We start from the raw sequence: 23,805 nt of genomic DNA, 5'->3' as shown, positions 1-23,805 counted from the left end.
TCATTTTCTCACAATATTATTCTCTTACAAAATCAAACGCTCAACAAACTCGAATGAATCTGTATCCTAAAGTAAATATAGGAAATATATTGAGGGGAAAGCGGTTTAACTAAATTGTCTTACCTGGCCAAACAAGAGCTCTTGAATTCCATTCTAATACATCTCCCGCCGTGTCATAAAGTCCTAATCTTTGCTCGAGAAATTCTGACAGATGAAGAGTAAGAAAATTACCAGGAAAATAATAAAGTTATGAGAAACAATAAGAATTATGAAAATAATTGTGATCTACAACTGATAATAAAATTTTATGCAAATTCATGATACAGTATACAAGGACATGTTTTGCGATTGACTATGAGAGATTTAATCACCTCCAGTAAAAGACACTATTCGCGTAAATCACAATATGAACTTGGATTGCCCTTGCATTTTACGGTGAAATGGATGTATAAATCGGGGACGTTTTGGCTTGATTTAATAATCAACTCAAAAGTGTGCACAATCAATTATTGTCGCCAATTATTTTACTTCACTAAGCAGACAAGGGTAAAAAATAGCTAAGCTACGGCTGTGCTGTGTTTTGCCCAGGTTGTTCTTAAATTCCCTGACATGTCACAATCTTATTTTACTTTAGATAAATTATGGTAGCATTGTCAAGTAGCTTACTAGTGGATTCTGAGCAAATGAACGGGTACGTCTCGTCGCAGTCTACGATGACGATATTGTTGTTCTCTTCACTTGGATTGATATCAATTACCACACAGCCACTCGATGATGATGATGACCACGGGCTTAAAGATTCTGTAAAAGCTTCTAATTCGGACTGATTCAAGGAGCCGCTTACATCGCTGAACTGACCATCAGCATCAACATAGAGACCTATGTACCTGCATGGGTGAAATGAAACAACTCTATTCTGTTTTACTAACCATTCCCTAACCCCCCCCCCCCTCCTCCTCCCCCTCCTCCTCCTCCTACTACTACTACTACTACTACTACTACTACTACTACTACTACTACTACTACTACTACTATACTACTATACTGCTGCTGCTGCTGCTACTACTACTACTGTTGCTGCTGCTACTCCTCCTCCTCCTACTACTGCCACTACTACCATGACTACTACTACTAATAATAATAATTCTAACCGATTTTTACAGATTTTTTTATGGAGTAAACTATATTACAACATGTCTATAGCATTGCCGATAAAGGCCTCAATCTATGTTTCTGTTGGATGATCACTATACACAGGTCTCACTGTCGAATAATAGTGTGCAAGTTGGTGTCTCTTGGTTTCTAGTTTTACAAACTAGTACGATGTGGACCTGTTTCTTTTTTACACAAATAAGATCCCGGCCCTCTTTCTCTTGTTTCCTATGCTTAAAAAGTTAAAAATGATCAATGAAATATATCGTTCAACCAATATTTTCCTATGCAACTGCGTTACCCATTAATATTATCATTCTTCAAGTATCGATCTAGGATATCGTACCAAGGTGGGGATGCCGTGGCCGAGTTGTCTAATATTCCATAATGTAATCACAGATTACATTATAGATATATAGATAGATAAGGCGCCTGGCTATACATGAAAAAGTCCGGGGTTCAATCCCGGCCGCGGCAGCTATGCCCGTGAGCAAGGCATTCGATCTACAATGCTCTTTGATCCTGCTTTCAAATAAATGGAAATGCTGCTGCTACTACTACTGCTTGCTAGCTAGGTGTGAACTTGTTTTAAAAAATGAAAAAGGTACCATTTGGTGGTCGTCACACCCTCTTCCGAAACGACGTCGAACAGGTCCTCAACGGCGTCTAATGATGGAGTAAACAAGGTCCGATCACCTCCAAGACTGCATGTTGAGCTGGCCAATGACCATGTCTTCTTGTCAGTGTTCAATGTCAGACAAGTAGAGCCAATCTGAATTTGGTTACTCTTGCAGCCCACTGAAATCGAAATTAACAAATTTAGGCTCATTAGGATATCCACTGGCGGATCCAGAGTCCCGGGGGGGGGGGCGTAAAGCAGGCCCGTGCCCCCTTTTGGGAGGCACAATTAAAATTGTAATGTAAATATGCCATTAAAAAAGGTGTGCCCCCTTAAAAGTGAAGATCTTTTTTGCTTGTCAAAATTTTCCTGGGGAAAATGTATCCTACCCCTCTTTTGGAAAATCCTGGATCCACTCCAGGATATCCATAAGATTACGTTTAAACGCGTAACCAAATAATTAGTGAATGAAGTGATTATCAGGAATTGTAAACAAAATAAGTATACAGAGAGACCTGATATGGTTCTATCATAATGGAACTGTAAATTTGTTTAATTCAAATGGGATTGTGCCGCTCAAATAATGAAACTAATGAGGATAATGATAAGATATTTAAAAAAAATTAATGTGATATGGCATACCTACTCATTTAGAATAAGAGGTACTCACATTGAAGTTGTTCGATTTGAGTTATTCCCACTCTATCTCCACTCTTGAAGCTCACTGGACCCTACAAATAAAAATATTGAAATGTAGACTTTCAAGATGAAACCTCAATGAAATAATTGTGTCGATGCAAATAGTCGATACAAATATCTGATTATGCTTACGATCCGTGGATGACATTTGGGAACATAATACACTTTGTACTGATTAAGCTTAGGGATATACATTCGTTTCTCCCTTTTATCCAATCGTTTATCCAAATCCATTTTATCAAAATAAAAGCTTTCCCACAAATTATCTCACCTTTCTTTTTGCTACCCAAGAATCTCATCGGTTTATAAGGCTTGTGCCATAGTCGCGTCGGGTCGGACAATCGTGTATACCCGACCATTCGAGAAAAGGGCTCCCTTATTTCTAGAAACTTCGGTCCAGTTTACACGACCATTCGATAATTTTTTTCTATAACTTTCACAAAACATCGGGTTACTGGGCCCGACCTGTTTTTAGCAATTTAGGGTGTATTTTTCTGCGATTGCCCGACCCAAGCATGACACAAGCCGTTTTATCATAGCTAGCTACATATACGATATGACATCACCATCCATCCCCTCCCTCCCTTCCTTTCTTTCTTTCTTTCTTTCTTTCTTTCTTCATTTTTTTTTCTTTCTTTCTTTCTTTCTTTCTTTATTTCTTTTATTCTTTCTTTCTTCTTTTTTTTCTTTCTTTCTTTATTGTTTTTCCTTTCTTTCTTTCTTTTATTCTTTCTTTCTTTCTTTCTTGTTTCCTTCTCTAATTATTTCCTGTTACCGCCTAATTAATTCCCATCTCTAACCATTTTATCACCCACAATATTCATTGTCAATCTCACCGTAATACCAGTGAATTCTGTTTCATTTAGGAGATTGAAGAAGAGTCGAGCCATCTCTTCATCTTCATATGTAAAGTTCTCTAATCTCCTGGGGATACCATCACTAAACGTCATATTCTTCATCACCTCCACAGAACGGTTTAACATGAGAGCTACGGCCCAAGTGGCGTCGTATCCAAAGGGTGCTAGATTGTTGAAGGTGTAATTCAAGTTGACATACCGCGGGCTATCTAATCTTTGTAGAGTCTCTTTGATGTATGTCTCAGCAGTCTACAGTTAAATGGTTATTGAATATTGAAATATTTTAATTCATTTCATACGATGTAAGATAGATAAAAGAGCAACCCCTGGATAGTTTAGATGGTACAATGTAAATATGATTTGATGAGACTGCCAAGTAATAAGAAGCAAGAGGGATGAGAGATATTCCCCTCAATGATTATTCAAACATTTAAAAATATTGATTTTCATAACTTTTCATTGTGACCTAGAGTGTTTGCACATTGTCATACAGAAGAACGTTCTCGTCATACACATAACCCATGGACCATTGATATGACAGCTCCATGGTAACATGCACCATACCATTACAATAAACTCTGTAGTACCTGATTCTTCGGTATTTCCAATATTTATCCATACACTGTATTTATTATACAGTTGCTTTTATTGGTCAGAATTTTATTTCCATACTTAATTAGGAATATCGATTTTTCGGTTATATATTTACTGAAACAATGATACAAAATCTAGCCACAATTTCATAGCATTTAACACGTCATGGACTGCTTAACTTGGTTCTTCTTTACGACGAATATTTCACTTTTATGCTCTTTGTGGTCAGGGAAGAGTTAACAAAATAAGATTTATCTTGGTTTCTCATTCCTGAGATATCATGATCAATAATTAAATCGGATCACTATACAATATCCAATTAGTGATATGAGAACGATCTTAAGAATAGTAATTATCATAATCCAAAAGCGAAGTATATCATTATCACGACAAGGCCGTTGATATAATCAGCTGCCGAGGGATTTTGATAATAGGTTTGTCCGTGAATTAGAGAGTAAATGCGGCCCACAGCACAACACGAGTTAGATATTATAAATTCCCATATCTACCTCATTAAGTGGGACAAGAGGATTAGATTATTATGCTTTACGCTTCATTGGAAGTACTTAAACAAGTATTTTCCAATAATTCCAGTGGAATAATCGCCCAAATGATAATCTAAAAAGAGGAAGCGGCGTAATAAATGTTTTTCCGTGTATCGTATTGACTTTAACGTTTAGTTTATGATATACGTTTCTTGCACATATTTTGACACGTTGGGGAGAAATAATGACACGCAAAGAGCGATAAAAAGTGATTATTATGAACGTGACTTCCTTTAGATCTACCTCATAATGGACACTAAACGTGAGGTGTAAAATGATTACCTGTTAGTCAAAGTCTTCGCCTGAACCGGCATATATCTGTATCGAAACAATATTCTAACGCATTTTGTTTAATGATAATCATTCTAGGCTATACGTAGAAAACAAGTGACACGTGTTGTAATGAGAAGAGTTAGTAATTTAGAATAACGCGAGCTTGAAAGTGCCACCGAGATGTTGAGATAATTATCTCGGGAAGTCGACATCTTGATAGCAAAATATAAGATGACGAGATCCTGGATCTCATCATGTTGACATCTTTTAGAAGAGATGATGAGATGACGAGATCCTGGATCTCATCATGTCAACATCTTTTAGAAGAGATGTTGAGATGACGAGATCCTGGATCTCATCATGTCAACATCTTTTAGAAGAGATGTTGAGATGACGAGATCCTGGATCTCATCATGTCGACATCTTTTAGAAGAGATGATGAGATGACAAGATCCTGGATCTCATCATGTCAACATCTTTTAGAACAGATGATGAGATGACAAGATCCCGGATCTCATCATGTCAACATCTTTTAGAACAGATGATGAGATGACAAGATCCCGGATCTCATCATGTCAACATCTTTTAGAAGAGATGTTGAGATGACAAGATCCCGGATCTCATCATGTTGACATCTTGTAGAAAAGATGATGAGATGATGAGATGATCTTGTCATCTCAACATCTCTTCTTAAGATGTTGACATGATGAGATCCAGGATCTTGTCATCTCATCATCTCTTCTACAAGATGTCAACATGATGAGATCCAGGATCTTGTCATCTCATCATCTCTTCTACAAGATGTCAACATGATGAGATCCGGGATCTTGTCATCTCATCATCTCTTCCAAAAGATGTCAACATGATGAGATCCGGGATCTTGTCATCTCATCATCTCTTCTAAAAGATGTCAACATGATGAGATCCGGGATCTTGTCATCTCAACATCTCTTCTAAAAGATGTTGACATGATGAGATCCGGGATCTTGTCATCTCATCATCTCTTCTAAAAGATGTCGACATGATGAGATCCAGGATCTCGTCATCTTATCTTTTGCTATCAAGATGTCGACTTCCCGAGATAATTATCTCAACATCTCGGTGGCACTTATAAGCTTTCATAATTTAGAATAACGCGATCTTCAAATTCCAAAACGATCTAATTCCGTTTGGTAATTATCAACCGGAGAAGATGATATCCTACGTTTATACGATTACAGCCTATCATCTGAGCGCGATCGTCTGACAATTGATAGTGATCACACAAAGATTACATCATGGTAAATTACCTCTCCCGAATTAATGAACATGTTCTCTGTAGTCAGATAAAAAAAATAAAACCTTTTTAAACTTCTATCGACCTTCTTTTATATGATCCTTAGAAGTAAAGAACATACTGAGATCGTTCGGACTAACACTTCATACCACGATAAGCCTTTCTACACGTAATGACTTGAATATATATGACAAATTTACAATGTTTAGAAGAATTTCACAATGGACGATTCACTAAAATAATTGACTTTGTACACTTTACCCCTTGAACTACAAACGAATTTTAAAATGAACTAGAAAAATAGAGACCAAATACGAAGACAATGCCAGGAAGCTCGAATTCTAACTCTCCATTTACTTTTATAAAGCCAGTTGATATACAATAAAGTGTCCTTAACATAATGTTTTATTCATCTGTTTTTACACCTGACTTTATGAAATTTAATATTTTTATTTTTATTTAATTTGTGCAATAATATCAGAGATATACAATATAAAATGTACAGAGGAAATAAACATAACAAATTAACAATACTGTGGTCGTAACATAAACAATGAAAAAAAATCTATAGGAATGCATGAGACCGCCATCGTGAGCGATTATGTAATATTTTGTTTTTCAATCGTATAAGATAATGCTGTGCAGTGACGTAACGGGTAAACAAATTTATGGGGGCAAAAAATGGCGTTCAAAACATAAATATTCAAAAGTTTCAAGTGAGCAAATTTTTTTCCTTTTTAAAAATATAAACGTAAGATTTGCGATAGATTTTAACATGATATTCACATTTTTTTTTCATTCTATTCTCCCTTGGTCAAGGGCCTTAAGTCCCTTTTCTATATGCAAGTGATGCTGAGTGGCATTACGCATATTACCATACCGTATTTATACTAATTACCATAATTTTATACAGTTTAACCAATACTTTTGTCATTCGAAATTCAATTTTGTTAACAAATCACGAAAATATTGGCATTACAGTTGACTAACCAAAACTGAATTTTACATAATTATAGACTTACGCGATATTAATGTCATAACATAACTTACGACCAACTTCAAAAACATTAATATCGACTTACGAGTCCAGTGATGCCGGGTACTTTGCTTGGACTAAGCTGTAAGCTCTCAGTAGCTATGTAATACGATCCTTCTACAGCTTCTTTCATTTGTGATATAGTACATGTGACGTCAGAGTCCTGGACTTGATACCAACCATCACTGTACCATCCAATCAAGAACCATACATACCCTTCTCCTGTTAAACCTTGTTTGTATGCCTACACACACACAAGAAAATAAATCACCCAAAATGTTATGCAATCAAATAATTCATTAAATAATCATGGCGAAATTTGTGACCCCGGACAAATAAAAACAGAAGTGTGTAAATTGAACGCCTGATATACAAATAGACCCATATGAAATCACAGACAAAAACATCATCTATGCTTAAATAAAACGCTCCATAATATCAGAATATATAACAAAACTATAAAATAATAGCATGTATCGTTAACACCTTTCAGACGCGTAATTTATAACCTCGGAATTATATTTTCTTAATATAACAAAACAATTTATGGTAGATAATCATACTACAAGATGCTTGTTGGTAACCATAGGAAACGAGCTCGTTCAACTGTACTTATCTTGATTCGAAAAACATGTATGACATTAGTGTTTGCTCGGATATTATCATATCATATACCATCGTGAAAAGCCTTTTTGCATTCCACTAACAAGATTCCCAATCTAGTGACGACATTTCATCCAACCATTAAAAATCGGATCGATTTTTTTCTATAGACAGAGAGTTCATAATCATAACTTACTTTTGGTATATTAGAAGAACAATTCAAATTCATACCCTGCTGAAATATATTTACATTACATTACTGTAGAAAAATGATATATTTCAATGAATTCAATTTGGTAAGAGGTATCAAGTGCAGAAGTTTAAAGAAAAGAAATCTAAATCTCAGTTACATATGAGATGAATAAATATTATGTATTAACGAAGGTCTGATTTTAACTGCTTTATATTGATGAAATTAAATGGACAAACATAATTATATTCGGACTATAAACTTTTAATTGAACAAGTACAGGGATCCTATAGTTTTACCGAACAATTTCACATCGGAACTTCATCAAAAGAAATATGATTTACCTCACAGAAAACTCTTCGTGCCATGTTCTCATACATGTTTGCAAGGATGATTTTAGCGTCTTGATTCTGCATAGGTGAAAGAAAAGATGCAGCGACATTTTTATCACTCAGTAAGATGTATTAGGAAATAAAAACCATTCATGTTTCTATTGTTATCAATTACACCAGTATTTTTTTTTATATAACTACAGGAAAATTTATCTCAGCCAGCCAAATGCAAGCTAGATATCAGTAGTTTATGTCATTACAATGTATCCAACTATCAATGACAAGGTTTGATGACAAAGAATCCTGATTTTTATCGTAAATGTATGCGAATTCTGTCACTGCCTCGTGCAGAGATGATACTAATAATTTAATAAATAATTAGCCAAGGGCCATATCATTATCCGACTGATCATCGCTAACATATCAAATTTTATGATACTTCACTTTGTTTCGAAAAGTTGTGAGCAATTCTTTTGAAAATCCTTAGATTGAAAGTTATCTCATTTTAATCATGTTATGAAAAATCAGGAAACCAATTGTAGTGCAAGGCTTCAATCATCCTAAGAATATGACAGTATGTCAGTAAAATTCAGTTTCTGTCAGTTGAAACAGTTTCGTTTTGAAATTCAGTTTCTGTCAGTAGTTTTGTTACTGGGCCAAAATGTAATTCAGCTCTATGATACCGACGGGTTTCATTTCTTATTCATTAATTGATAACATAAGGCAATGTAAAACCCTTGAAAAGTGACTTCTCTAGATTTGTACACCAATCTTTTCAATCAATATCGACACTCATGCTATCACCATGAACAATGAACTGTGACATGCCACTGCCAATCGTTGCATGTTTGATAACCCTAAATGTAGATTTATTGAAAACATTGTGCCTGATTTTGTACGCATTCTGAAATCGACAGATTTATTCTGCTGTGACGACGCCAAGTCACTTTGTCTGGTACTCAAACTATTCAAGAGGAAATAAATATTCGGGTTCGCAGAGTGTGTGTATATTACGAGTGTGGGTGAGGGATATATTGAAGTACTGAATGTGAAGGAGTATATTTCACAGTGTGTTAGGGTGCATTATCTGTGACAGTGAGGGTGTGGGTGAGGGAGATATAGTTTTACTAAATGTGGAGGGCATACTGTGCTGTGTGTGGGTGCATTATGTGTGAGGGAGTGGGTGAGGGATATAAAGTGAAGGGGTATATTTCGCTGTGTGTGTGGGTGCATTATGTGTGAGGGAGTGGATGAGGGATATATTGCAGTACTGAATTGTAGTACTGTGAAGGGGTATACTGTGATGTGTGCGGGTACATTATGTGTGAGGGAGATGATTTTTTTTTACTGAATGTGTAGGTGTATGAGGTGCTGTGTGTGGGTGCATTATGTGTGAGGGAGTGGGTGAGGGATATAAAGTGAAGGGGTATATTTCGCTGTGTGTGTGGGTGCATTATGTGTAAGGGAGTAGATGAGGGATATATTGCAGTACTGAATGTGAAGGGGTATATATTTTTCGCTGTGTATGGGTGTATTTTGTGTGACAGTGAGGGTGTGGGTGAGGGAGATATAGTTTTACTAAATGTGGAGGGCATAATGTGCTGTGTGTGGTTGCATTATGTGTGAGGAAGTTGGTGAGGGATATATTGCAGTACTGAATGTGAGGGGGTATATGTTTCGTCGTGTGTGGGCGCATTATGTGTGAGGGAAATATAGTTTGGACAAATGTGGAGGGGTATACTGTGCTGTGTGTGGGTGCATTATGTGTGAGAGAGTGGATGGGGGATATATTGTAGTACTGCGAAGGGGTATACTGTGATGTGTGCGGGTACATTATGTGTGAGGGAGATGATTTTTTTTTACTGAATGTGTAGGGGTATGAGGTGCTGTGTGTGGGTACATTAATTTGAGGGTATGAGTGAGGGAAATATTGTTAAAGTTATTGTGAAGGGATACATGTATATTGTGCTTTATATCCTACATAGATTGATTCCTTTATAGTGATTGGTTTAAATAACATCATGTAACCAAATATATTTCAACTATGATGTTGCGTGACGTCAGACCTCGATATATTTTTTGCTCTACCAATATTCTGAAAACTAGATATTTAGCTAAACTCTCGGGCGTACCGGCCAGCGAGCTCTCTCTCCCGGGCAAGTCCCGCGGTGCATCGGCGCAGGCACTAATCTGCGTTCCGCTGAGCGCGGTGGCTCGGAGAAAAGTAGGTAATTCAACGCAAGTAACCGGACTTTGTAAGCTCAGCTCATAGATTTTTATTATAAATTATTAAAAGTAGGATATAAAACAAATATATCAGGCGTTTCATTCGAAAGCATAGTGGAAATTATTAATCCTCGGTTGGACTGGCAAAATTACTCTATTTCCCTCGGGGCTTCGCAATTACTATTATAAAAATAGTAATTGCCAGACCAACCTCGAATAAATATACTTTCTCAAAGCCTGATATATTTGTTTAGTATGTGGGTGAGATTTGTACCCGGGGGGGGGGGGGGGCCACTTCCATTCACGAGTGGATACCATGCGCGACCATGGGGTCTCGAAAAGCACCCTAAACACGTAATTTCCATTTTCTGAAAATGCACCCCTTAACAAGTATTGGCGTGTGAAACCCTACCCTTAACAAGTATGGGAAACAAAACGATACTCTTGGCAAATATTCCCTGAAATGAACCCCTAAACAAGTACAGGAATTTTTTGTTGTTACGGGTCCTCCGGTCGTCGCGGCTTTACCTTATTTGGTTTAGTACGACCCCACCTTCTACACCTCGCGCAAATCGGACCCTAAACACGAAGTTTTGGGGCAAAAAGGGCATCCTTTATAAAACATTGTAATTTTGTTTTATCATCCCAGCATATTCGACCCTAAAAACGTAATTTTCCTAGCGAAATAGATACCTTTTTTCATTATTTTTGTGTTTTGGACACCCTTATCACGTTACGTACGTAACGTGCCCTATCGTGAAAAAGACATCCTTTTTACGTGTTTTTTGGTCGCGCATGGTATCCACTCGTCAATGTAAGTGGCCCCCCCCCCCGGGGATTTGTATGAGGGTGTGGGTGGGGCGATACTCTTTTACCGAATGTAGAAGGTTATATTTCGCTGTGTGTTGATAGGAGCAAAGTAGGAGGGTTTGGGAGAGGGTATATTCGTACTTATATAGAAGAGCGGGGATGTAGTGGTTTTGACTCTCACCTTGTAAACAGAGGGTGTTCGAATCCCACCACGGTCTAGCGTCCTTTGGCAAGGCGTTAATCCACACTTTGCCACTCTCGACCCAGATGCTAAATGGGTACCCGGTAGGATGCGAAAGATATTGTATGTTTGAATTTGCCAGCGCCATAATGAGGCTGCTATCAATGCAAGGAATGCTCCCCAGGGTGTGGAAATTAAGCACTTTTCGTGCGGGATTGAAATGAATCCAATGACTGGGGTAATAATATGCTGTAAAGCGCTTTGAGCGATTCTGGGAATAGCGCTATATAAAAATTGGCTATTACTTAGTAGTCTTTAATAATTAAACAGTTCTTGCATAGCGCATATCACATTATGGTAGAACGTCTCTACTCCCTTCCAAACGACTCGGATAATATTACCCCGGCTTTAGCCTGGTGGCCTTACAGCGAACAAGCATTTCAAGTATTAATTCCTGCGAGGTATACCCATTTACCTCACCTGGGTTGTGAGCAGCACAATGCGGATCATCGAGGTTTCCACTTTGGCGAGTTAACATCGCGAGTTATGGCGAGTTATAGCGAGTTGCCAAAATGAGGCACTCGCGATAACTCGCATAAAGCTCACCATGAAACTCGGGATAACTCGCGACAACTCGGCATGACTCGGCGGAGCTCGTTCAAGCTCGGGACAACTCTCCTTGAAGTCGTGAGCAGTTTCAAAATTTTTGAACATGTTCAAAAATTTTGCTAACTCGCTGTAACTCGTGCTGAACTCACCTAAACTCGTTGTATACTCGCAGTACTCGTAATAACTCGTAAGAAGCTCGAGATAAACTCACAACAACTCGTAATAACTCGCCACATCTGAGTATACGCGAGTGCGTTCCGAGTTTTCAAGAGCGAGATACGAGCATTGCGATCGTTTTACGAGTCAAGTGGAGGTGCCCACGAGATTAGCGCGACTTTAGATCGAGCACCCCGAGTTACAGCGAGTTTCGTATGAGTTTATTCCGAGTGCGTGGCAAGGGCTCAGAGGCATGCCGGCTGAATGATAAATGTCCAGTGATCTACATTTTCCCCACATATAAACCCCTCAAAAAAAAAAGTTTGGCCATTATTTCTCCAAACTCCAAAATCTACACATTGCATATTTGACATCATTTAAAAGGTCATTTGATTTTCTTTACAATGATACCATGCTTGTTATGATCATGTCATCGCGAAAAGAGCAGGATTCAAAAGTGTTGGATGAAGTTTGAATTGAAAAGCTGCAAAACGAGCAAAAAAGTTGAAATCTGAGTTTGGCCATTAATTTCTCCCGACTCCAAATTTTACACAATGCAAATTTGATATCTTTCAAAAGATCTTTTGATTCCCTTTAAAATGATCCCATGCTTGTTATGATCATGCCATAAAAAAGAGAGCAAAATTGAAAAGTGTTGGATGAGGTCTGAAGTAAAAAGCTGCAAAACGAGCAGAAATAATATGGAGGGTCAATACAGAACATGATTCTTTTGTCTGTGTCAATACAGATGAAAGTCCATTGGCCCTGATTTTTCATTTCATAATGTTTTCTTGTGGTTTATGTTTGTTTGTTGTGTGTTTGCTTGTGCAGAGGTATGTTTGATTCCATTTGAATGTTGATGTTAAGGTGCATGAAAACAATTGCTGAGAATCTCGCTCATCATCATGGATGAAAAGAACAGTGACTTTCAATATTATGTTATTTTGCAAATTTTGAATTTTGACCTTGCCCCACATTTCAAGGCACTGCACCTCCATGTGAGCCAAAATCACATCATGGAAAGTATCATTTTAAAGAAAATTAAATGAACTATTCGTTGATATTAATTTAACATTGATATTTACTTAAACCGAGGCGGGATTACTGATCAAATTCAAAAGAAACCGCTTAAAAAACCCACTCATCACCACGGAAAAAAGGAACAGTGACTTTCATTATTGTGTCACTTTGCAACTTAATTTTGAATTTTGACCTTGCCCCACATTTCAAGGCACTGCACCTCCATGTGAACCATAATCATATCATGTAGAGTATCATTTTAAAGAAAATTAGATGATCTAATCATTGATATTAATAACAATTGATATTTATTAAAACCGATGAGTTTATTTTAAAGTGAACATTTTAACTGACCCACGCAGTGTACACTTACTTTTAAAAAGGCTGTTGTCACTGCATTATTACAACTTTAAACAAATAAGAAGAGAAATATGCCTCGATCCAAAAGATCCAAGGGTAGAATAAGTGCAGGAAGAGACAACTGAAACGGAAGAAAAGTTCAATGACGAGCAGAGCCAAGGTAAAAGAACAAGACATCAAACTAGACAAGGTCCAAGTGGAGCGCCTCTGGCAGTCTAACCTGCATCGCGCTATCAAATACAGTAGCAGCGCTGACTTTGAAAACTACTATAAAATAATTATTCACAAAAACACAATTCATACAATGATACAATACTACGTTTATTGACAATAAATGACATTTGACCTTGATCATGTGACCTAAGACTTCAGTTGTCAGTGATACTTGATTACTCTATATCCACATTTTATAAACTGTATCTAAACTTTGAAAGTTATGACAGCAATATAGTATTAATCTCCAAATGGCCAAAGTTCAATAACCTTAAATGACCTTTGACTTTGGTCATGTGACCTGAAACTGGCATGAAATGTTCGGTGATACTTGACTACTCTAATATCCAAGTTGATGAATCATATCCATAAGCTTTTAAAGTTATGATGGTAATTCCACAAATACCCCCAACATGACCAAAGTTCGTTGACCTTAAATGACCTTTGACCTTCGTCGTGTGACCTGAAACTCTCACAGGATGTTCAGTAATACTTGATTACTCTTATATCCAAGTTTTATGAATCAGATCTATAAACTTTTTAAGTTATGATGGTAATTCAACAGATCTCCCGAACATCACTAAAGTTCATTGACCTTTAACCTTGGACATGTGACCTTAAATTCGCACAGGATGTTTAGTGATACCTGATTACTCTTATGTTCTAGTTTCATGAATCGGATTCATAAACTTTCAAAGTTATAATGTTAATTTAACAAATACCCCAATTAGCCAAAGTCCATTGACCCTAATTGACCTTTGACCTTAGTCATGTGACTTGAAACTCAAGCAGGATTTTTATATTCTTTAATAACCTTATGTCCACGTTTCATGAACTAGGTTCATATACTTTCTAAGTTATGATGACATTTCAAAAACTGAACCGTAGGTTAAGATTTTGATGTTGATTCCCTAAACATGGTCTAAGTTCATTGACCACAAATGACCTCTGACCTTGGTCTTGTGACCTGAAACTCAATAAGGATGTTCAGTAATGCTTGATAAACCTTATGTTCAAGTTTTATGAACTAGGTCCATATACTTTCTAAGTTATGATGCCATTTAATTTCAAAAACTTAATTAACCTTCGGTTAAGATTTGGTGTTGACGCCACCGCCGCCGGCATCCATCTTTGAGTGCCAAAAATGTGCATATCTCGTCCCTTGGTCGTATGAAACTCTTATCACTCGTAACAAAATCTTGATAACTCGTTCATAGCTCGCTTTAAGTCGTATAAAGGTCACCGCAACTCATACTAAGCTCGGCCTGACTCGTTTCGCGCTCGGTTCACTCGTACAGCGAGCGTAGTGAACTCGATGTTGAGTCATTTGTCACTGAAGCAAATTCCAGGAAAAAATGTAAATTTCACGCGAGCTTGTGCGAGCTAAGGCGAGTTAGAGCTCGCGCAGCTCGCGTATGACTCGCAACTCCAACTCGCCAAAGTGGAAACCTTGCTGAAGAAAAGACGCCATGGCTACAAAGGATTTCAACGCGCGACCCTCTTTTTTGTAGTTTGCGCTCTGAATGATTGGGTAAACTATCTATAAAGATGATGTTGTTGAAAGGAGGGTCTTGCTGTATCAGCTGAAAATAAAGATGAGATTGGGCCAAATAGTTTGAATGAGTTTATATTCTGATTGCTCCTTTTTGAGGAAAGATGAACATGATAATAGGTATAAGGTTCATAAGTATTGCCTCAAACCACAATGCAATAACTTAAACATGTTGAATTGAAGACAAAATCATTTTTTCATACAGGGTCGAATGAGGCCATCTTTCATGAAGGTATGTCAAATTCTCTTTGACATTTGACGTTTATCGCTATGTTTGAAAAGTCAATGATAGCTTTTCGTAGGCCTATATTCAAACGCATACAAAATTTATCGAGTGATACTGATAGATTTGTTAGATTGAAATATGAAAGGACATATTAAAAGCAGTTGGTTTGGAGACAGAAAATGGACGAAACCACGGAAGTGTTAAAAAATGATAAGGGAAAAATAGGAAAGGAAAAAATTGTGTGGGAGAGAGAGATTAATATTTACCTTGAGATTTTCTACTTGATTCCGTGGGTTTTCTGAGAAGCTTTCTGATGTGATGATGGTGATGTTAGCTTGCCTCAAGAGTGTAAGAAGATTATCGATCGCCTATAGAAGGAATAAAATAAATTCAAACTTCAGGAATATAATTCTAAAAGCGATATCATCATATCGACTGCATACTGTAAAACATACCGTGAAGGGCATTTTAAAGGAAAAGGGGAGCTTATAGGACGAATTGTCAACAATTAAATCCCTGTAAAAGATAAATCTCTGACTGGTTTTATAGTGTGTATTTGATTTGAACATTGATTTCATGGCAAAAATAAAAATTATATATGTAATGAAACTAATTATTTTCGGGCTTGTTTTTTAATTCATCCTTGCGATCATCTGGATATACATTATCAATATGTTTTTCTTATTAAAATGGTGCCTAAAATGTAATTGTTTGGTATCTACAAAGATGAAACATTTCTTTTATAAAGCACTGCATTTAAATAAAATTACAGTGCAGAAAAAAAAACAATTATTAACAAAATAATGACGATAACAAGTGGCGTAGCATCGATGGCAATAAAATAAACAAAAAAGTACAATGGAAATTCGACTTACACATAAATGAAATGAAATTAGGACTCTTTTACCCTTAGTGATTGTACCTGACTGAACTATCCGCTACCCGTCAAACATAAAAATGAAATAAAAAACTACCAAGAATATAGTACTCTTTATCTATCATTAATAGGTATAGTGGAATTGAATTCAACATAAAAAAAGGCTGACAGAAAGTATAGTTAGAGAAATAAATAATTTTCATGCCTTAAAAAAATCTTATTTGCAACTTTATCATTGAATGAGAGTAACATATCAGAAAATTGAATAATCATTGTATATAAACCTTGATGATTACTATAAAACAATACGAATATTCTAGAGATATATCAAATATAATCATTTATTTTAGTGTGGATCACGTAATTTGAGAGTAACCTGAGTCCATCATAAATTCAAATGTTTGAATGGATACAGCTTGCGATCCATCTTTGTTTTCTTCTTACAATGCATTTCTTAAATGTATGGCGAGGTCTGGATAAACCACTTTGAAATCTTAAATTTGGTTTAATTTCAATCAGTCCAAGAATTAAATTAAAGAAGAATTTGTGATTAGAAACTTTATAGAAATAAATCGACTAAAATATTAATTAAAACCTATCAAACGTTTTTCAAGCAGTTGATAATAAACGAACAACACTCTAGATCTTCAAAACTCCATCATGTCCATGGTCGTATTATTCATTTCCACTACTCCCATAATCCCATCCTTCATTTTATAATGGTTCCTTCTCTCTCTCCTTCTCGCCCCCGCCCCATCTCTCTCTTTCTCTCTCCCTATCTTTCTCTTGCAGGTAAGACTTAGTCTGACTTATGGTGGATTTCCATAAGAAACAGTTTGTATTCTAACAGACATCCATTCCGGAAGATTATTTTTTGGTGGCATTTGGAAGCTATTTCCATTTCCCGCTTTCAGTTTCGGTGTTTTTTTTTTTTTATTTCCAATCCACCTTTCTTTCATTCGCATCAGGTTCTCTTGTATTTCCAAGACTAATGTGTTTTTGAACGATGTTAAAATGCATTTGAATTTATTTCGGCAAAAACACATTAAATATATATATATATATATATTATTGGAACTCGCAATCGCAAATCTCTCTCCAGCGCCCCCTCTTTCTCTATTTATTTTGTCCTGTTATCATGCTACTAGTCCTAGAAGGAAAAATTTGTCCTCTTAAAAAAAAACCCACATTTTTATTCCTTTGAATCTTCCCCATTTATATAGCATTCATACATTAAAATTGCAGAGAGCTTTGATAATTATGTTTTAGCTGAAATCAATATGAAGCTCAAGGTTAATTTGAAAAAGATGATTGCTTGCCTTGCGCCTACAGTAACTCTAAGGAGGTGCAATAGGTCAGTTGGTCGAGCGGTACGTGGTCTCATATAATGAGGAGGTAACCCTGGTTCGATGCCAAGTCGATGCGCTATCATTTCGTAAGATGTCTTTATCCCCCCCCCTCTCTCTCTCAGCAATCAGGTTGAACAGAACACATGTAACCAAAATCATTCATTCTGCACATGCGGGAACATTCGATTCAATGAACCCCAAATGTGGTGCTCTTTGCATCTTGTGTAAAAAAAAAAATCCCTGTTGTTTTATCAAGTATCTTACCATTATGCTCAGAGCTATCATCCCACTCGTAAACTTTACCTACACTTTCTAATTATTTGATGAACGATGGGTAGATTATTTATTGTTAAAAATTGTTAAAAATTCATCACTTTGGTCAATAACAACAAAGTATGTCTAATATCCTATACAGCATTGTACAATAGACGTGACATCGTACGTAAAGTAAAATATATATTTTAATAAAGCCTTATTACAATTGATCAACTAATTAATAATGGTTATTACATGCAGTCCTTTTTTATTGAGCACGTTATTCATATACCTTATATTTGCGGGCCATCATTACTTGAAATACGTTACTATTTTTTTTTCATATTGTCGGCTGTATCGTAGATGCCAATTGTACCTGTCCATTAGGTTAATCGATTTGTTTACATATTCTACACGTGTCCCCGTCAGAATACAACTTAATGGATGATAAAAATACACATGGGTTATCACACCCTTTGTGATATAAATCCAAGAACCATTAGGCTAATGGAACCGTTACAAACCATCCTTCGCCTTATTGTATTTTCATAATATGAAAATACAGAAACATGATAATTGTTTGTATTTTTTTCCAGACCATGTGTGAGTTTTAACTCTTCATGCAAAACTGTTATTATATCGAATTGAAATAAGCACTACAAGCACATGAAGTTTTTTTCGTCAAGACTGATTTCTTTTGAATAGGCGTACAGGTTTTAAAATGAAGACGTTAACAGATGGGTCGATGAGATTTCTTAGAGCATACAATCACTTATATAATTATTGGAACATGCCAAGCACGAGCAAATATGGTGTTAAAACTGTCATTTGAGGTGCTATAGAGCGTGCCGTCTATTTCAAGGTGTAACATCAAACACTCTCATTCAGTAAATGTTGTTATACAGTTCTGAATATATCAAATTTTCTGTTAAAGGTCAAGTCTACCCCAGAAAAATGTTGATTTGAATCAATCGAGAAAAATCCAACTAGCATAACGCTGAAAATTTCATCAAAATCAGATGTAAAATAAGAAAGTTATGGCATTTTAAAGTTTTATATAAAAAAATATAACTCACAAAATAGTTATATGCACAAGTCAGCAACATGCAAATGAGAGAGTCGATGATGTCCCTCACTCACTATTTCTTCTGTTTTTTATTGAATGAATTACACAACATTTCAATTTTTACAAATTTGACAATAGGCACCAACTTGATTGAACCATAAAATGTTAAAGCAATGGTAATTCCACATGTTCAGAGAGAAAAAAAACTTTCTTTCACATGACAAAAAGGGGAAAATTAGAATAATTCATATTTCATATAATAAAATACAAAAGAAATAGTGATTGGATGACATTATTAGTTCCCTAATTTGCATACAGACCAGGATGTTCATATAACAGTTTTCTAAAATTAAGAGAAATTTTAAAATGTCATAACTTTCTTATTTTACATCCGGTTTCGATGAAATTTCAGCGTTGTGCTTGTTGGATTTTTCTCTTATTATTCAATGCAACTTTTTGTTGGGGTGGACTTGTCCTTTAAACATACAGACATCTGCCTATAGTAGCCACCTTGTGAATTATGGGAATGAACTTTTCCTCTCCAAAATGTATGGTTGATTCCTCCTCAACGAAGAAGTAACGATGTATCTTATTAACCTGACATTAAGAATATACATTATTTAATAATTGGAAACCAGATTGCATACATGACTGTTGGAAGCACTCTAGTGAGCTATAGGTTTCTATAGACCAACCCCTGTATCAAGCTAGAAGCCTATTCATTATTTTGGTGAAAAATTTCACTTAGAAAAAGGTCACTCTCAAGACAAGTAAATCCTTTTATTCTTCCAAACTTTTTAAAAATACTTTCCAAACATTTTCCCCTGAAGTGTTATCGGTCTGAACTTGAATATGTCTTTTTTATCACTTGTTAGTTATCAGACACAATGTGATATGAAATATTTGGAATCTGCTATTATATTTTGTGAAAGCTTTGTGGGCTTAAGCATTAAGACGTCAACTTCGTGTGAGACAGGGAAACGTCCTGCTTAATAAAAGAAGATAGTTTGATACAACTGATTAAGGGTAAACCAAAACTAACCATTAATGTTGTGTTACGGTTATTAAATTGGCGTTACGGACATTACAAATATGTAAAATTTCTGGTTATTTCTTATGTATCCATGATATCAATCGTCAAATAGTGATGAATTTCTAAGAATGAGACTCAAAGGAGTGTTAATGTGTTTTTCGAAAAGAAAATTACAGATATTTTTAAGGAAATGTATTCGTTTGAAGAAAACTATGCTTCAAATCTATTCAAATACTACTCAAATAAAAGAATAACAGTTCGAATGTGTAATACCAACATTTTTCAGTGTAGCACGTTTGCTTTTTTTGTTAAAAGTTAATGAATTACCAGAGACATGCATAATCAGACGTAAACACAAATTAATCGTGCAGTGTATTAAAGGAGGAGAAACATGCTGGGCGGTGCAGATTATTGGCTAGTGAACGGAAATCACGTGACATGCCAAGACACAAAATGGGGTAAATATCTTACGAGCGAGAATAACTCGTGATTCTCGTGAATAGTAGCGACTCTTGTCCATCCATATTCCTTGATAAGCCTTACTCTAGCAGGGTTATACATCGCATCAGGCATGTAGGTCCGATAGAACAATGGAAATTTATTCCTATTTGACAAGATTGACGAGGCGGAAGCGTAAGACATCTAAAGAATTGAAGGAATGGAGATAAACATCTACACAATTTTAATACACGTTATGATCATATCTGAATCTTAGATTAGCTATCGCTTGAACATGAACACAATAAAACCACCAACTAAACCCAGTAGAATATTCCATCAATCATTTTGATAAGCAAAATAATTCTTTATCTGCATGTTATGCTTCAATTTGGATTCATCCTCATTTTTGTCATTCTAAGACAATGTTTTTCTAATAAACATCTAAAATTATTCATATTCAAATTTGATTTGGGAGGACATATTAATTAATATCACATGAAGAACATAATCAAAGAATGAACCTCTATAGACGAATCAATTTGTATCAGGTTTATGCTTCAGTGGTTTTATTCTGTAAGCATGTATAAAACATGATATACCATCTTACTAGAGAGAATATTTCATGATTTTCGTGTAGCGTTGCCACTCGTGTCCAACCATAATCTTTTAGAAGTCTAATACGAGCTGGGTTAAATAATGTATCAGGCATATAGGTTCGGTAGAAGGCTGGATAATCCACCATGTTGGATAACGCTGGTGATGAAGCTGTATAAGACATCTAAAACAAAATCAGGATATTAAGAGTAATCAATATCACGCAATGCAAGGTATTTAATGGTAAAGATTACCCAACTCCCAAGAATGTTCTGTGATCTGATTGGTCCAAATCGGATCACATGAAATTCAGCGAATTGCACTATTGCATCCAAAACGCACTATTGCACTCTGACGTCATACCAAAAGTACTATCCTGCACTCTGACGTCAGAGTGCAGGATAGTGCGAGGTCTGGAATTATCTAGAATTATCTAGAATTTAGATAAAATATAGCATTTGGGGCGACTCAGTAACATGGGGTTGTATAAAACAAACTGTGCACGCATTCTTGTGCATAGAGGACCCAGATAATGAACTCTGTGCTCGACTCGCCAAATGGATATACCGCATTCGGTCCTGCGGACCTCGGTGCGGTATATCCATTGGCTCTTCTCGTACATCGTTCATTATTTGGCCCTGCATGCACGCGCTTACGTGCATTATTTGTATACTATCATTTCCTAGGACTTTTTTGCATGATTGGTGTTAACTTCCTTATAAAAGAATTGTTCTAAGCTACATAAAATACTTTAAACTGAAAATCGAAAATCATTACCTATATTTAATTATGCGTGTATTTTTGTGTTAAAGAAAGATTTCCCCTAGGAATACGGATTGACTTCCGTTTCTAGATGAATCTTATCTCATGTGATTTCCAGTTCAAATTGAACCTCAACAGTAACGTCAATCTATTTCATATATAGGAAACGGTTATACCAACTGAAGTCCAATGTGTGGTCCAAAAATAATAACACATTGTAACCAAGCATCGAAAAGCATAGATTCTATCGCTGTTCATCGGACATTTAGTTATATAAGATGACTGAAGACGTACAGTTAGAAAAACAAAGAGAAAAAATATGTAATTCAGTCTATTAACATGTGACCTAACTACTAACATTAGATCACTTTCGTATGTTTAAGATAACATAATATCCAAATACATATCAAATATTCATCCAAAAATATTTCCATGAAAGTTTGAAAATTAATTACAGCTCGGTTCGTGGGAAAATATCAGCGCACACCCATAATATGAAAATTGTTTGGAAAGAATATTGTATATCGTCGAGCTCATAAAATGTAGAATCACTATCTTCATCTTCTGTTAAAGTCAATTTCATTCAAAGTCTAACTTATATTGATGGTTATATTACAAAATAACATTTTGTGAAAATGGAAGAAAATAAGAATTGCACAGGATGAGAGGTTCTATCAACTCTGTTTATCACAAGATAAACAAAGTTCAAACACATTATCTTGACAATAGCATCATCCAGTTTTCATACCCGAGTCATTCCAGAATTCAATTCAATAACTGACATGCATCAGCGCCAGTGACTCGGCTAGTATTACGAGAACAATATTTATATATGGGCGCTATTCATATTATAGTCATTATGTGGAGGATGAAGGACATCCAATGCTTATTAGCATGATCAGTATTAGCATTAATCATGTTTAGCAGGGGAAAATTTAGCTAAGCAACACCGAAATCTTGTGAAAAGGCTTATCGATGCTTCATTTATAGCTTTCTATTACCTAATTATACTCAACCTAGACGTAAAATGTTTCATAGGTAATTGGTTTTATACCAGCTTGGCGTTTACCAGCAAAATAGTGTCCTGCCGAGTTCCTACGGGAGTTACCACAAACAGAAAACAGAAACAGAAACTCAATGGCAATTATCTTTCTATGATCATATTTTACTATTCATTTTAATGAGATGCATCCATGGCCCGAAGCCCGAAGTTTCACACCTGCAAACGGCCACTCGATAGCCTAAATCATCATACGTTAAAACGACAATAGTCGCGTTTCGTTTTACGTCCAGAAAAAAATGTATATATAAAGTTCAAAGATTAATAACAAACGTATAAAATGCTTACATTTTTAAAAGTAAGAATGCAAATTGGAGAAACATAATCTCCTTGATGCGCGCTGTTTAACAGTCGCTACCATACTTGCACTTTTTTCCTTCTCAAAGAATATGAAATAGGAAATAATCTAGAAACAGACAGTATTTACATAATAGGCTGTAATATATCTTTTTAGCAACAAGATGATAATTGATTCATACCGTAACAAGATTCCAGTAGTGGGCAGTGCCAGCGACAGCTTGAGTTGCAGTAGAGCATGCTGGACCAAGAATCATTAACTTCTGAGGTTTTCTGAAGATCTGATCAAAGAGGATCTTAGTTCCTAGACCAGCATCGCACTGTCAAAGAAAATAAAAATTCAGAGGTGATCATTCATGTCCACTAAAATCATATCAGTTAGCTTATACTGTTAAGTAATATTAAAATGAGCAAACTGCTCCATAATGGCTCTTCATCCCTTATGGGAGTGGGTAATACATAATGGCCCTCTCATATAAGATCTTAGAAGAGACGAGTAAACATATCAGAAATTTCATTTTAACATTGTGAAAGAAATTAAT

General features: G+C 35.9%; 1 protein-coding gene across 4 annotated transcripts in view; it reads right to left on the bottom strand.

The window, feature by feature from the left end:
- The window catches only part of LOC121419238, a 46,706-nt gene that overhangs the window by 8,662 nt on the left and 14,239 nt on the right, over positions 1–23,805 (bottom strand). The window contains exons 2-11 of one of the 4 annotated variants that reach the window (XM_041613611.1): positions 23,446–23,583; positions 21,158–21,328; positions 15,796–15,897; positions 8,189–8,254; positions 7,098–7,295; positions 3,307–3,576; positions 2,442–2,502; positions 1,761–1,950; positions 667–887; positions 124–204 (exon numbers count right to left, since the gene is read on the bottom strand). In XM_041613611.1, coding sequence (XP_041469545.1) covers positions 124–204; positions 667–887; positions 1,761–1,950; positions 2,442–2,502; positions 3,307–3,576; positions 7,098–7,295; positions 8,189–8,254; positions 15,796–15,897; positions 21,158–21,328; positions 23,446–23,583 — 1,498 coding nt within the window. Of the gene's footprint in view, positions 1–123; positions 205–666; positions 888–1,760; positions 1,951–2,441; positions 2,503–3,306; positions 3,577–7,097; positions 7,296–8,188; positions 8,255–15,795; positions 15,898–20,580; positions 20,752–21,157; positions 21,329–23,445; positions 23,584–23,805 lie in introns of all 4 variants that reach the window. The other 3 variants (XM_041613610.1, XM_041613612.1, XM_041613613.1) reach the window with 3 other exon arrangements.

Source organism: Lytechinus variegatus, chromosome 7 (assembly GCF_018143015.1).
Source record: "Lytechinus variegatus isolate NC3 chromosome 7, Lvar_3.0, whole genome shotgun sequence".
NCBI classification, from domain to species: Eukaryota; Metazoa; Echinodermata; class Echinoidea; order Temnopleuroida; family Toxopneustidae; genus Lytechinus; species Lytechinus variegatus.
The sequence above is the reverse complement of the archived record's forward strand: the minus strand, read 5'-3'. Positions and strand labels throughout refer to the sequence as shown.